Source organism: Globicephala melas, chromosome 17 (genome assembly GCF_963455315.2).
Source record: "Globicephala melas chromosome 17, mGloMel1.2, whole genome shotgun sequence".
In the NCBI taxonomy this organism is placed as follows: Eukaryota; Metazoa; Chordata; class Mammalia; order Artiodactyla; family Delphinidae; genus Globicephala; species Globicephala melas.
In genome coordinates this window covers 29,157,664-29,174,146 of record NC_083330.1, presented here as the reverse complement: position 1 = coordinate 29,174,146, position 16,483 = coordinate 29,157,664, and the positions used below count along the sequence as shown (strand labels likewise).

The 16,483-nt window shown below is 36.8% G+C and overlaps 1 protein-coding gene across 1 annotated transcript in view; it reads left to right on the top strand.

Annotated features, from left to right (window-relative positions):
- The window catches only part of CNGB3 (cyclic nucleotide gated channel subunit beta 3), a 142,136-nt gene that overhangs the window by 100,815 nt on the left and 24,838 nt on the right, over positions 1–16,483 (top strand). The window contains exons 13-14 of the mRNA XM_030839258.1: positions 620–717; positions 11,980–12,063. Coding sequence (XP_030695118.1) covers positions 620–717; positions 11,980–12,063 — 182 coding nt within the window. The remainder of the gene's footprint in view (positions 1–619; positions 718–11,979; positions 12,064–16,483) is intronic.

The following is a 16,483-nucleotide window of genomic DNA, read 5'->3' as shown; positions in this document are numbered from 1 at the left end:
AGTAAATAACAAAAATTTGAATTTACTCACTTAACAGATTTCTTCTTTAGATTCCACTCCCAGCTCAGCCACCCACCACTTATGCACAGATGAGTAAATCACTTACAGCCTCTCTGAGTTTCAGTTCCCCTTTTGTTTCTTCTTTCCAGAAAGTAGGAGTAAGAATACTTATCCTTAGGGTTGTCATGAGGGTCCAATAAGATCATGACAGGACTCTGTAAGCTACACGGTATTCATTATTCTTTGCCATCCTTAGGATGTTAGGGCTGGTCTGCAGAATCAGAAGACAGGAACTAGATCCTTTTCCCATCCCAGTTTGTTCGCTAGCCTTTGTCCCATCATCACTAAGCTTTAAAATTTCAGCAAACACAAAATTCTGGAATTATTCAGAACTATTATGTCATCAATATTGAAAATACTTCTTTTCTTTCATGCAAGTAATAGTGCTATTATGATAAGTATGTATGTCCAATAGAAGCAATGAAAATATAGACTGTGATGCAGCTGTTTATAAAAAGAGTTGATATTTTGTTTCCTTTTTTTTTTAATTGTCCTTGAACTTTGATGTTTTTTCCTTAATTATTCTCCTTTATGGATTGATGTGTTTATCTTTATGAAGATGAATCCGACCTACTTGAGACACTGCCAACTACAATGCAGTTAGCCCTCACCATTGATGTGAACTTCAGCATCATCAGCAAAGTCGACTTGTTCAAGGCAAGTGTTTTTCCAATTCATAGGAAGGCACCATATCAATTACTCTGTAAAAATCAAAGCTCTTGCTGAATTCTTGGTTGATAATTTGTTCTTTGAGCATTTACACTATATTGTCTCCCTGTCATCTGTCCTCCATTGTTCTGATATAAAATAAACTATTATTCTTATTGGAAAAAAAAACAAAACAAACAAAAAAGCTCTTGCTGAATACAGCATTTATGGGTTTTTTGCCTTTATGTTTACAACATCAAAATAATCTAGAGAATTTATGTGAAATTAGAATCAAATAAACTACGGATCTCTCTTCAGCAGATGACTTGTTTAGAAGCCTCTCTCTCCTAACTGGTGTCAAAGAAGAAGAGTTCTTCAAGGTCTTCTTGCATTAATTTAAATATAATTAAATTCTACAGCTCTATATCTTTGCTACTACACACGTCATCTCCCATTTACGAATATGCCTTGGCAATGCATGGCAAATCAGGCCCCAGATTAGCTCTGGTTTGGCCTGACAGTCAGAGAATCATGCCTAATCATGTCTCCAATACAAATGCTTAGGATTTAGATTTTTTACATGGCCAAATTCAAATTTAGAGGGTTTTTTTTAAAAGAAAAAATGTATAGCAAAGAAAATTTTAATGTTTTGAATGTTTTTAATTTTCTGCCCTCTCTTCAATGCATTATACTATATGGAAGTTTTTCTCACCTAACACTTATTCTGTGTGTGGCGTTTACTGATTCGTCTATTTAATTAATTCATTCAACGAACATTTATTAAGTTCCTACTATGTTCCAGGCACCATATTAGCCACTAAGAATTCAACTTCTAAAAACAAATACTTGCACACATGAGGCTTAAATTCCAAAAGAGAGGAATGAAAAATAAATATATAATATGTGAGAAGGTGATAATGCTATGAACAAAATTAAACAGATTAAAGAGGATGAGGGAGGTACTGGGCATGAAATGTCTGCTCTAATGAAGTGCAATTGAGCATCTGGGCAGAGGACTGCAGGATGCAAGGGAGTGAGCTATGCAGATATTGGGAGTGGGAGAGGAGGGATGGACAGAGAGGGAATATTACAGGAAGATGGACAAGATGAAGCCCTGATCTGGGAGGCTGGAGCAAAGGCAGAGTGATGTAAAGCAAGAGTAGTCAGAGGAAAGTAAAAACAGGAAGGATGAGTCAGGGGGCAAGTTAATGCAGGGCTTTGGAGGCTGTAGCATAAAATTTGGATTGTACTCTGAGATGCAAAACCCACTAAAGATCTTGAGCAGAAGATGATCTACTTGAGATCTGTTTGAAAGGGATTTTTTCCTGCTCTGTGGAGAGTAGACCAGGAAGCAAATATGGAAGTCAGGGAGGCCAAAGAGGGATAACATCTTTAGACGTCTATAGGGATGATGGTGATCAGACCCAGAATAGTAGGAGCAGAGTTAAAAAGTGGCCAAATATTGGATGTATTCAAAGGAAGAGCCCACAGTTTTTGCTGTTTGATTTTGTGAAGGGAGAGAGAGACAGAAATGAAGGATGATTCAGGATTTAAGCTGAGGAACAAAGATACCATTTGCAAAATAGGAAATTTTAGAGTAAGTGTAGGGTGAGGAGGGTAGAAATAGACTGTTTTTGGATGTGTTGGTTTGAGGTGAGAGTTAGACTTTAGATAGAATGTCATGTAGGCAGTTTGATAAATAAATCTGAGTTTAGGGGAGAGGTCCAAGCTGGAGCCATAAATTTGGGCAAATCAACATATTGATGGATTTTAAGCTAGGGACTAGATATTATCCCCTATTATGTAACCCAGACAGAAAGATATGCCTTGAAAATACATAATCGATACCATTGTGGGCAAGATGAAAAAGCAGACTCTGTATGGTAAAATGGTTAGGCAGAGTCACCCTCGATGTTAGGTTACCGTACAGTGTCCTAAACGGTCTTAGGAAGGAAGAGAGGGGATGGGAGGGAGGATGCCCTGGGGTCAATTCCTGGAGATTATAGGAAAGGAGTTTCCTAATTGGAAAGTGGTTCCCAATTTCTAGTGCGAGTGCCACAGTGGAAGCTCTGGTGAGGTAGAAGCACCACGGAATGTATTCAAACAGTTTTCTGATCTTCTACCAGGGAGACTGGGAAAGGGATTTCTACCTTGGTTAACAGGTTCATCTAGATAAATGGTATTCAAGCTGCAGCTTGCAATTCATTTAGGGATCATGAATTCAATTAAATGGGTCACAAACAGCATATAAAGTAGACAAGAAAATATCAGAGTGCCTCACACATAAGTAAGGGTAAGCACTGTATTACAAAATTTTTGTTTCAGTTATTTATTTTTGTAATACACATATACATATCTATGTGTGTACTGGGCACAATGTAAATGTCTTTGTTACTACAAGTTATGGTCAAAAAAGGTATGAAAGCCACAAGGCTAAATTAACAGTATTTTTAAATGCTATAAAATTTTTAACAACTTAAGGACTAGCTTAATTGAGAATAAATGAGAATAAGTGAGAACCAGCTACATTTTAAAGAAAACAAAAGTTTTAAATTATATACCAGTGACTTTTATGGGGTTATCTCTGATCTGGGAAGTTATCAGTTTTCAACCTCAGAGTTTTTTCCTTTGTTTTTACATATATTTTTGGAAATCCATAAAATCAGCAACATCTGATTGAGAAAAAAATGTTAAATCTTCACATGTTGCTAACGTACATAAATGTAGATTCATTCTTTCCTGACATTTCCATTAAAGATGTAACTCCTTCCAGAAAGAAACCATTTCCATTTATATTTCTGTTAAATGAAAAAATTATTTTTTTACCTAAAGCCAAATGAAGTAGAAAATAAGCAGGTATGGAAGCTTTCTAAATTTATTTCTTTTCTAAATCTTGCTAAGACAGTCTTAGTGGTTTGTACAAATTTGTTATTTTCTTAGGGAGGAAATATGCTGACTAGGGATCTTATATGCTTACCTCATAAATTATACCCAGTTGACTCGTGTTGCTTCTGATTCAGTCACCGTTCACTGAGAGCCACTTATGGCCTCAAGGGGCTGAGGCACAAAGGAGGAAACCTTGGGAGCGTGTGTGCCCAGAGGATGCTTAGGAAGCTTCAGAGTGAAAAGGGGGAGACTCCCAGGCAGGAGCCTCATTATCACTCATTAGGACCAAAACATGGGGTGACAACAAAAGATGAATCTAGAAAGGTCAACTGAAGCCAGGCTATAGTGTGTGGGCCCAATCCTATAGGCCAAGGAAGCTGGAAAGGAGGAAACCGACAGCACAGATTTCAGTTTTATAAAGACAAAAAATGGGGTCACTTTGAATAAATCAGAATATCCAGGGATAATAAAGAAGGCTGACTCAACTGCTGAAAGCCTCCATATCTTGAATTCTCCCTGAAAATGAATCTTCCAGATCTTTAAAAGGCAGGCAGGCAGGAAGAGAGAGAGAAAGAGACAGAAAAAAGAGACAGAGAGACAGAGAAAGAGACAGAGAGATCTGACACCAAGATTGGAGGCTAGCAGGCATGCTTTGTGTCTTCCCAATCTTCAGGATTAGGATAAATTAAAGGTACTTGAAAATCATTTAACTCACAAATACCTAGTTTAAGATGTCCTAAAGAATATTTTAAGTTTATATCTTGGACCTTCAGTCAAAAATTTCACAAGGACTTTTCTCCATTTTGTAAATTTGTGAAGGGATACAGATGTAGTAGAATTTGTTTGCAATGCTGCACCAGATAATAATTCTATGCTAAATAAACTTGCTTCAGTTTTTCCAGAAATATGTCTGTAACTTTAATTGTGCATTGTATTCCATTTTTAAAACTCCAAAAAGGACAATGTGCTTATACTTCTTTCCTTTTAGCCTTGTGAAACTTGTTTATATATTAGTGGAACAGTGAGTATCCTAATGCTTTAACAAAAGTAATATAAGTAATGCTGGAGTATCACAAATTATAATATGGACAATGTTACATGAAGGAGGTCCATACTGTCCATGATCCTTCATTCCCAGTACTGTCACCATATACCTTGCTATACCCAATACTCACATGGCCCCTGTATTAGTCAGGGTACTCCAGAGAAACACAATCAGTGAGATATGTGTGTGTGTGTGTGTGTGTGTGTGTGTGTGTGTGTGTGTGTGTATGAGCCATGGCCGCTGAGCCTGTGCGTCCAGAGTCTGTGCTCCGCAGCGGGAGAGGCCACAACAGTGAGAGGCCCGTGTACCGCAAAAAAAAAAAAAAAAAAAAAAAACCTTCACAATGACATTTAGACTTGTATTTGACCAAATATCTGAGTACCATGGCCTAGCCAAGTTGACACAAAGTTAACCGTCACAGCCCCCCAAACACTGTCAAGCTGTACGGAATATAATTGTCAAAGAAACCAAGCTGTTGCTAAGACCAATTTTTTTTTCCTTTTTTTTTTTTTTTTGGCCGCCCTCTATGACTTTTAGGATCTTAATTCCCTGACCAGGGATTGAACGCAGGGCCACGGCAGTGAACGTGCCAAGTCCTAACCACTGGACCACCAAGGAAGTCCCCCCCAATTTTAAAATTGATACTTGTATCTTCTCAAACCTAATAGCTGCTATTTACTGAGTTCTCATTGTGTGCTACACTGTGTTTTCTTCTTTGTTACCTTCTCTCAATTAATTCTCACAGCAAGCCTCTGAGAAAAGGTTTATGACCACCCCACCCCCACCCCCACCCCATTTTACAGAAAGTACAAACTACTTACCTGACTGAGGCCAAAGAGCTAGAAGCAACGGAACAGGGTTTGAGCACTGATTTTTCTTATGCTACAGTCTACAGTCTTAACCCTTCAATGAAGCCACCTTTCAGTTCTCCACCAGACCTGTCTGGATAAGTGATAAGACGCTGAGAATTTTCCCTAGAGTCAGAAAGCAATGTAAGCTCAAGGCCATCCTTTGGTGATTTCCACAGACTTAGACTTGGCATGCCAGTTAGTTTCACACCAGATACCTAGATTCACACACACTGTGCTATTCTCCTACTAAGAAAAGACCTTGAATCTCATGTGTTTTTTTTTCTCCCTCTTAATCAAAGCAGGTAGAATTAAAGTCACAGAATTTCACCAAAACTTTGCTTCAATCAACTATGGTTAATTAGTAAGATCTGCTACTTCTACATGGGGTGATCAGAGTTTCTAAAGATCTTAGAGGTGAATAGTCATTTTTTTAAAATTGTTCACAAAAATAATTCTCTTCCTTTCAGATTGCATGTTTTTCCAGCCCAAGCTCAAGTATTAACCTAACAAGGAGTGATTCATTTCTATGAGGTTGGGCAATTTCCCCTCATTTATGATGATTTATTATTTTTATATTGATTTTTAAATACGTTTTATCAAATTAAATGCTAGGGAAATCACATTTTGCCTCTACCACTAAATTACCAGAAATAAGAGAAAATTTAATAAAAGTTCTGTTGCGCCACCTAGTGTCTAGAATTTAAATTGCATCCTTTAGAAACTGAAAAAGAGCGCCCTGCTTAATGGAAAGGAAAGACACCAAAATGGGAATGTTGGTACCACCAGTCTGTCAAGGAAAGCACAATACGCTGCCTTGGTAAAAATGGAGAACCCATCCCAAACAGGACACCTCACTGGGATCTGTGACTCATTGTCATTATATGGCAAGTAGAGCCTGGAAAGGCTTTGACTTCAGTGATAGGAAATACGTGGAGAAAGAATTTTGTATGTGAGTGGCAGACTGAACCAGGAATGAAATGGGAATGGCAAAATTATTTCTTCCCCTCACACAAGGGTCCCCTGTCAGTGACATCCTAATCACATATTTCCTCCCAAGGGCCTGAAATCAGAGCATTACAGGTAGGCTTACTACATTTCATTTTTAACTTTATTTTTAACCCTGGTGGTAAACGTAATAAGGTATTGTGTCTAGACTTTTTAAAGTATTTTGAACAATAAACTTATAACCCAGATGAACTCCATTCAACTACACATGCTGAGCAGTTACTCTGTCCAAAGCACTAGTGGGGTACCCCAGATACTGCACGCATATAGTCCCTGCTCTCTACTGCCTCCCAGAAGTGTGGGGAAATTCTATATAAATAAGATGACATCCTTAGCTGTTCTGTGATAATTCAGTGACTCAAAACATATAAAGTGTTTATCTCAATACCTTGGATATAGTAAGTTATATTGTTATTATTGCTATTATTACTGAGAAATAAAACTGATTCAGTCACAGGAGAGTTTTCACACAGGTAAAATCAGTGTGTAGCTGTGCTTGATCATAGGAAAATGGATTAGATTCATCCTCAGGGTTTCATCCAACTTGTGACTTCTCACTTTGACTATGTGATACTGAGGCTCCTAGAAAAATAGAATTATTTTCAGTTCTCAGGAAAGCTTGATGGAGATGACTTTACTTGTGTTTGCAAATGTTAAGCATAAGGTTGGGTCTGATATCACTTAGAATTCAATAAGTTATGACATCATAGTACCTTGCAAATTATTTATCACATTTGACTTTAGCATGGGTAACTGGATTCAGAATTCCTGCCCTAGACATATTACCCATCATTTGCTTAGTGGGAATGGAGTTTAAGATGGGACAAAGCATGTCCTTTTATAATAAACAAGGCTGAGCTGAGAAGAGACCTGAAGACTGTTTATACTTGAGGGTGACTTAAAGTTACAGTGAGTTATATATTACTGATAATATCTTAAGTTCTTTTCCGAAGAACTTAAGGAGGAATGAGCCTAGAAATGAAGGAATCCTTCAGGACTGAGAAAGTAAACATCCAAAGGTAAATTTTACCAACTTTACAATTGCATTCAGAGCTTGCAAGTATTAAAAGAAGAACTTCCTGGGTATAGGACCCATCATCTAAAGTATAGGTTATGTTTTGAATAAAAATAAAATTTCTCCCAACTTCATTCAAATCTCCAAAAGCCGTATTCAAATCTGTAACACAGTTTTTATACAGCACTGAATTTCCCATTGTTGAAAAAGGAATAATTTCTAATAACTTCATTCTATACATCAGACCATATTTATTTAGTGCCTGGCATGCCCCATGCCCTGGCAGGACCCTGGGCATATGGAAGCGACTAATATACAAATCTTGCCCTTGAGTTGCTCAGAATGTAGATCAAACACACACACACACACACACACACACACACACACACACATGAGTCTCTTCCTCTGACATCTCTTGCATGTGTGACCTTAGTGAAATAGTCAATAGACTGCCTGAGCCTCTGTTACCTCATCTAAAAACCAAGAGTGTTAACAATATATTAATTAATGCCAAGCATCACAGAAAGGATGAAAGAATTAAATAGATGAAAATAAGAAAATAAAATGTAATACAAATGTTGTGTTAATACAATGTTAATATTGACATTTACACAGGTACTCTCACTTTACAAAAAAAAGGAACATTTATGAAACAATGACTGGGCTCTTTCTGTGAATCAGAAGTCTTCCTAATTACTTCTATAAAGGAAATGGAGCTGCATTATAAAGAAAAAAAATGCTAGCCCTGGGATGTAATTCTTTTTTATCATACGATAATGGAGCACACTGTATCTCAAGAAAATAGTCATTTTGTGGGGGAGGGAGGAGATAACTGTTCTCAAATACATCATAAAACATAATGACTTCATAAGGCAAACTTGATTTCACTAAGCCAAAATACAGAAAGGAAGGATCTAGTCATAAATCACAGTTGCCCCAAGGCTGGTGGCACCTATCCACAAAGCAATCATTAGGGGAAAGAATCACTTAGTTGGTGAAGCTTAAATTGTAATTTTTTTATTACATACAACTGCTATGTTCTGTTTACATAGCTAATACATATTCTATGCAAGTACATTGATAAAAACTCACATTTATAATGGTTTAAATGCTTTTCTCTGAGGAAATCCAAGCCATAAGCTAACAGCTCTCCATTTAAGTATTTGGGCATTTCTACTGACGAAAGTACTAATTGTTTGTCAATCTATTTTAAGACTTATCTCCTAATTTGTTCCAACACTTCCATTAATTGGGTCTATTTAGAGTGCTTTCTGCCAGTGAGCTAACCTGAAAGAAGAGAAAAGATGAAATGTGTTCCTTCTCAAAGAGGATTTTGTTCCTACAAACAATCTTGGGATGCGTGTTTTACTTTACTTTTATTAATATTAATAAAAGTTAAAGTCTCATCAATTCTTCTTGCCAGTTCTATTCTCCTTTCTCCCTCCTCAGAGGTGGCCACTAAAATGATTTTAAGGATGTCCTTCCAATACTCATTTTTATTTTACTTTTTATCTATATAAACATCAATTACAGGTAGTATTTTTTTTTTTTTTTTTTTTTGAGGTACGCGGGCCTGTCACCGCTGCGGCCTCTCCCGTTGCGGAGCACAGGCTCCGGACGCGCAGGCTCAGCAGCCATGGCTCACAGGCCTAGCTCCACTGCATGTGGGATCTTCCAGGACCGGGGCATGAACCCGTGTCCCCTGCATCGGCAGGTGGACTCTCAGCCACTGCACCACCAGGGAAGCCCGGTAGTATTATTTTGTACAGATTTTTTCATAGTTGGAGTCATAATGAATATATTCTATAGCTTGCTTTTGTGCAGACCACATTATTTGTTGAATTCAATCACATCTAGAGAGAGAGAGAACTGATTTATTGATTTTAACCACTTTACGGTATTGCAACCTACAAATCTTCAATATTTTTACCTGTCCACAGATTGCCATTTTGTTGTTTCCAGTTTTTTCAGTACTGAAAATAATACTGCCACTCACATCTTTGTACATTTATGGAATTATTGCCATAGGAAAACAGCATTTAAAATCATTAGTAATTCCTATGAATACAATTTAATACAGTTGGGAATTTTCATCAAAGTTCATTCCAGCAGGAATTGTTCAAGGAATGAAAACTTTATTTTGGCCTACAAATTATAATTAAAAGTTAATGCCGAAAACATCAAACTGTGCTTGTGAAAGTAAATGTAAGTGGGCTTTTAAAAAATATCTTCTCGAGCTTCCCTGGTGGCGCAGTGGTTGAGAGTCTGCCTGCCGATGCAGAGGACACAGGTTCGTGCCCCGGTCTGGGAGGATCCCGCATGCCGCGGAGCGGCTGGGCCCGTGAGCCATGGCCGCTGAGCCTGTGCGTCCGGAGCCTGTGCTCCGCAACGGGAGAGGCCGCAACAGTGAGAGGCCCGGGTACCGCAAAAAAAAAAAAAAAAAAAAAAAATCTTCTCTTTCTGATCATTTATAATGCTATTATTCTCCATGGATATGAATGATTGAGAGTTACCTTCATTGCAATGATATTCTAGACATGTTTAAGCTTAAGAACTTCCAAATATATTTCTAATGAATTTTCTCTAAAATATCAAGGACACTAACTTTCTTTAGTGGGCAGAATCTTAAAATCAAGCCAGTTTGGTTTTTTTCCTAAGAGAGTTCTGAGTGATCAGAACACCAGTTTCTGAAATGAAATTACTGTGAATCAATGACAGCATTAAAAGAAGTAGGGCACATGAGCCATATAGTTAGAGAATTTTTACTAAAAACAAAATAATTTTTAGAAGGAAATTAATCTTTGTCATTTGCCTTAGCAAATATGATAACCTATGAGACATGGTAGGGATAAAATAAATATAAATAACAATTATATACTTTGCACAAAACAAATACATGACAAGGAAAGAAAATGTACATTTCACTATGCCTAAAAGGACCTTTGTGCATCTTGGCAGATAAAAATCATACTCATCTTCAAATGACTCAAATTGTGTCACCCACACGAGCACCTTCTTGATGCTTCCCCTCTCTCTCATCCCCACTCCAAGACAGAAGTAATAGCCCCACCTCTTGAAAGTTGTATGGGTACCTACCTGGGATATCTTATGATATGATTAACTTTTACCACAAATTACAGCTTTTCTGTATACTTAAAACCTTATCCCAATTAGACTTACTCTCTGTCATCTCTGATTGCACCAAGGGCATTGTTCAAAGCCTTGCTCATAGCAGCTTTCATGAATATTTGTTGGACTGTATTAAGAAGGTATTCCTGTTGGCTTTTGCCTTTCTTTCCATCCGAGAGAACCAAAAGCTATAGTTTCTCAAATAAATTTTTAAAATTCTAACTTCAAGTTCATCTGAATGCTTCTCACCCATGGCTACTTGAAAATACTTCAATCATAAATCATTAACTCTCCTTATCAGTCAAGCAACCCCAAGGTTTAAATTTCATATGGATCTAGGTCAAGTGTTTGCTACCAAAATCATTATGGAAACCTGTATTGCTAAAGGAATGATTAGCCAATCCACAAACTGGGGGTAGGTCCTTTACTTTTCCGCCTCCTTCCTCTGCTACTGATTAGGATTAGTTCTCTGCAAAATAATAATTTCCCCTAAGGGACGGACAAAAGGAAAGCTGCTACATGTTAACAGCTCTGAGAGGAAAAAATAAAAATATTTGATGAAAGCAGAAGATTCAAAATCACTATGTAAAGTGAGAGTTTTGAAGCATCTACAGATTTTTCTTTAGCCTATCATATAGATAAATTATAATTATTTAGACAGAAAACAAATATAGACACATTTTCTAATAAATCAAATTTGTTTCTTACACTATTGAAGTGGAGATGAACAGTCATTTGTTTAACAGATATTGTTTTTGTATCTCTCATGTACAGTTACTCTGCCTTAAGAAGATGACAATTAAGTTCGGGAAGAAAAACATACAAGCTTGCAAAGTTAAATAATAATATCTAACAATAGTGTGAAAGATGTTATTAAAAAGAAAAATATTCAGCAAAGATTTTTATCTGTCAGTGTTAATATATTAATAATCAATCGTTCACTATATTACCGTAATCTTTAATACCTATCATTTACTAAGCATTACGTTAAGTTTTATATGAGTAAAATTTTACCATTATGAGATTAGTAACATTTTCACCCCCATTTAACAGATTAAGAAAATGAGGGCATGAGATACATAGATACATAGCAATAAGTAGTGGAAACAGGATTCAAACCTGAATATATCTAACCAGGATCTAAATTCTAGCCATCATATCATAGGTATTTTTTTCTAAATTCTGGGTCAAGACAAGTCCATATCTACCGGCAACTAATATTTTAATGTTAACACAGACAACATCTATTACTGTTTATTTCCATTGCATTTTAAAATCAATTGGAATATTGGCCTTTTAGCTGTGTCTATGAGAATTATTTTTCTCTGTTTTTTCTTTAGGGTTGTGATACACAGATGATTTATGACATGTTGCTAAGATTGAAATCCATTGTCTACTTACCTGGTGACTTTGTCTGCAGAAAGGTGAGTTCATGCTATTTTTCTAATGCATGACTAATAAATACATCTGAGGAGTTCAGATATAAGGCAAGAGAATAGTTTAAACAAAATTTGTCCAGGGTGAATTCCATAGTATGGAAATAATCATGATATACAATTCTGTAAAACTGTAATGTGCTCTCAGAGTTCAAAATGGAACAAGACAATATGGATTTCATTACTTATAGGATATAAGTGTGGGTGGTCTGAAAAGTTGCTTTGTGTAAATGTAAATCATCAATTGTCACACCCCATTAACTCCAAATACTTAAGGTGGAGGGAAAAGTTACAGAAGTGAAAGGTGGTTCTGCCCTTTTTATGTCTTCAGCAAGCTATCAGTTACCTCCATGTAGCTCACCCAGTTAGTAAATAATCAATGCCATTTTTTTTTAATTTTACTGTGCTTTTTATGATTACAAAGTAATACATGTTCATTATTTTTAAAATGGGAAACACATAAAAGCACAAAGACAAAAACTCCACCACCCAGAAATAACCACTATTAATATATTTCAACCTATCTTTTTATATCGACTGATGGATAGTTAGAGCTTGTTTTATAAAATTGGCACCATACCTCGCTTATGTTTGAAACTTGTTTTGTCATGTCACAATATATCATGGGAACATTTTACATATTATTAAGTAATCTACAACATCCTTTTTAAAGCTGCATAATCTTCCAGTCTATGAATATATCATAATCAATTCCAAGTGTTTGCTATTACAAATAACTCTAAAATAAACAATTTTGCACATCTCTGATTACTAACTCAAAGGGGGAGAGAAGGAATGATGACCTTGGGACCTTGAGATACATCTTGAGATATTAAATCAATAGTGAAGGCAATAATCAAAATAAAAAGTAGAGAAGGATGAACAGTTCAAAGAAATGAGAGATGATCCAAAACCCTGGGGAGTTCACACTGGGGAGTGAGGGTAAGAAGTACTTATATCATTCCAAAATAATGTGCTAGATGGTAGAAGTAAGCACAAGCTGTGGTAGGACACAGAGTAAGGACACTTCTGCACTGGGGTACTGGCAAGATTTCCTGGAGAAGATGCTGGTCAAGCTAAGTCTTGAAAAATGAATCAGCATGAACCAGGAGAAAGAAGAAGCAGGCATTCCAGGTAGAGGAAAGAATTCACATGAGTCAAGGCAGAAAGGAAGGGACTCTGTCTTCGGAGGGAGTGTATGGAACTACAATAAGTCAAAAGCTAGAAAATTTTAGTATCATTTATTCAGTGAAACTCAATAAATAATTTTGAAATACTATGGGCCAGGCACTGTGCTGGGTACTGGATATATTCAGCAGTGAGCATAAAAAGGTGGTTCTTGTCCTTCAAGGGCTTACAGTCTAGTGCCAGGGTATTCAATTCACAGTGCACATCAGAATCACCTGAATTTAGAAATCTGGGCTCCATCTCCAGTAACTTAATTGGTCTGGGTGGAGACCACATATCAATATTTTTAAAGCTCCCAGATGATTATAAATTGAGCCAAAGTTGAGTATCACTGGCCTGGTGGAAGAAACAAACAATAAACAAATAAAATTACTGTGTAACTCCAAAATGTGCTAAGTTTCTATGCAGCAAAAACAATTTGCCAGGAGAGTGCGTGGTGGCAAAGGCACTTACTTTAGATTGGGGGACTCAGACAGGGAGAGATTGTCAAGCTGTCAGGCATGAACTTTGTGAAAATCTGAAGAGAAATAGTTCTCTAGTTTAAAAAAAAAAAAAAAAACTGGAGAGGACACTATTTTAGATGAAGACTTGGGACCATGAGGCAGGACAGAACTTGACTTATTTAAGGAATGGAAGCAAATGATCAACTAGGATAATGGTGAAAGACAAAGTCAAATAGAGTGAAGGTACTTTAAGGCATCCAGGTAGAGATACCTAGTGCACAGGTGGAAATCAGTCTAGCCCGTGAGAGAGGACAGAACTGGAGGTAAATCTTTGGAAACTGGCATATGATGGAAACTGATATCATAAGAAGCTCAAGAAAAGGTAAATAAAGAAGACCAAGGCTGTAACTTTGAAGAATACCAGTATTTATGGAAGAGGTCAATGAAGAAGAATCACAGAGGGCAACTGAGTAGGAGCTGTCAGAGGTAAAGAGGAAAAATAGAGATTGTGATATTAATGAAACCAGGAATCTAGAATCCCACACAAATTAGTCCAGATTAAATGTGGGCATACTGATGATATAAAATCATTTTCATTAAAATGGGAAATACAAACCACAGCTCAGTTTAAGGACCCCTTTCGGGCAGTGATGCATTTAGGATGACATGACCTTAATGCATCAAAATGGCCTTTCAATTTGTTCCAGTAGCAGCAGGGACTGAAAATTGAGATAACTCATAGAAACTTTAGCATCTGGGCCCACAATCAGTGAAAATTTGTTTAACAAAGTGTGAAATGCAGAGTAGATGCAGCGTTCTCATTTCTAATTTCTTCCTCACATCGCATCCATCACTCAATAATAAAAACAGATCAGTGAACACAAATGAAGGAAGGAAAAAATAAGCAGGGGGAAGAGCAGAAATGAAAAGACATGAGACTCCAAGCCACATTTCTTTGTTTCTGTTTTTAAGAAGGGATTTAATTAAGAGTAGACATAGACAGAGGTGAAAAGTTGTTTCTTGTCCAGATTTTATACAGCCAAGTTCAGCTTTGTTTTTTATCATTTCCCCAAATCATTGTAGGAAAATGGAAGAAGAAAAAAAAAAAAAAAACGAAAGAAAACATGTTCCATTAGCAGTTGTTTAAATAATTGAAGAAATGGCAGGGCTCAGGACTGAGTTTGCTGACCTATCTAATCCTCAGGATGGCTCCTAAACTTACCAAGTGGGTAGTTTGGACTGCTTCAAAGAGTACTTAGGAATTTTCCCAGGATTGATTTGCAAGAATTAATTTGAGCATCATAATGCCCGTCAGCCTTGGAAATAGCCTTCTACACAGGAACCCCGAAAATTTGAAGTGCTCTCTCACTAAGGGTTACATGAAGCGCTTGCATTTCTACACTTTCTCCAAATTAGTACATAAACCGACCAGAAGAGCTTGGTTTGATCCTATTTTGCACATGCTGTCAGACGTTGCTCTCTAAGGAATGTCTACTTCATTTGAATGCCAATTAAACTTGCAGGAAAGTTTTAAATTAGCCTAGAAATATACAAGAAATAGTGGAAGTTTTGGTTCGTTGATTATGCCAGATCTCCTTGGAAAATTATTGAAATGACCATTAAAAAATAATTAAAAGTGCTGAACTATATTTAAGTACCCATTATGTACTTCTACCTCCAGTCATTTGTAATAACTGCCTTTGAAAAATCATTCCAGTTCCTTGAGAATTACTTCATGCAGAGAATTAAGGAATATGACCCTGTCCTAATCATTACTTCTTGGAGTATCTCTTGAAAAGCTAATTTTTAGACACTTTCGCTCATTTTTAAAATAATTCATAGATATTGTGTTGGTTTTAAAGAGATCAGTCTTGATATTGGATTCATTAGATATGATCTGTACATATAATATAATCAGGTGACATAGGTGTTGCTAGTTCTAATGCTATCATCTGCCAGCCTCGTACGTTTGCCCAAGACACTTAACTTTTCAAGTCTCTACTACCAATTTTTAAATAAGAATAATGATATCTTTCCTATTTGACCTCACTGGGATTTTTGCAAGAAATAAGTGAGTTAATATCTATGAAAATACCTTGCAGCTATAAAGTAGCATGTTCCTTTATTTTTTTAATTTATTTATTTTATTTATTTTATTTTTGGCTGTGTTGGGTCTTCACTTCTGTGCGTGGGCTTTCTCTAGTTGCAGTGAGCAGGGTCTACTCTGCTGTGCGCGGGCTTCTCATTGCAGTGGGCTCTGTTGTTGTGGAGCACAGGATTTAGGTGCGTGGGCTTCAGTAGTCGTGGTATGTGGGCTCAGTAGTTGTGGCTTGCGGCCTCTAGAGCGCAGGTTCAATAGTTGTGGCGCACGAGCTTAGTTGCTCCGCGGCATGCGGGATCTTCCCAGATCAGGGATCGAACCCGCGTCCCCTGGATTGGCAGGCTGATTCTTAAACACTGCACCACCAGGGAAGCCTCAAAGTAGCATGTTCTGATAAAACAAACACAGGCGTTAAAATAAGGAGCAATGTAAAATCTGATATTATGATTTTAAAAGTACTTTGCAAATGCAAGATGTATTATTAGCACTGATAATGTGGAAATAACTATAATTAGATCTATCTGTATTGGAATTTCTACTTAAATCTACATTTGGGAATAAATATATCTATTTATAGAAGGTATAAATACACAATGCAAAATTTAAGTATACTTTTTGCATTGCTTAGTTAGGAGATGTGCATTCTAGGCTTCCTTTTGCTTCTATTTACTATCAT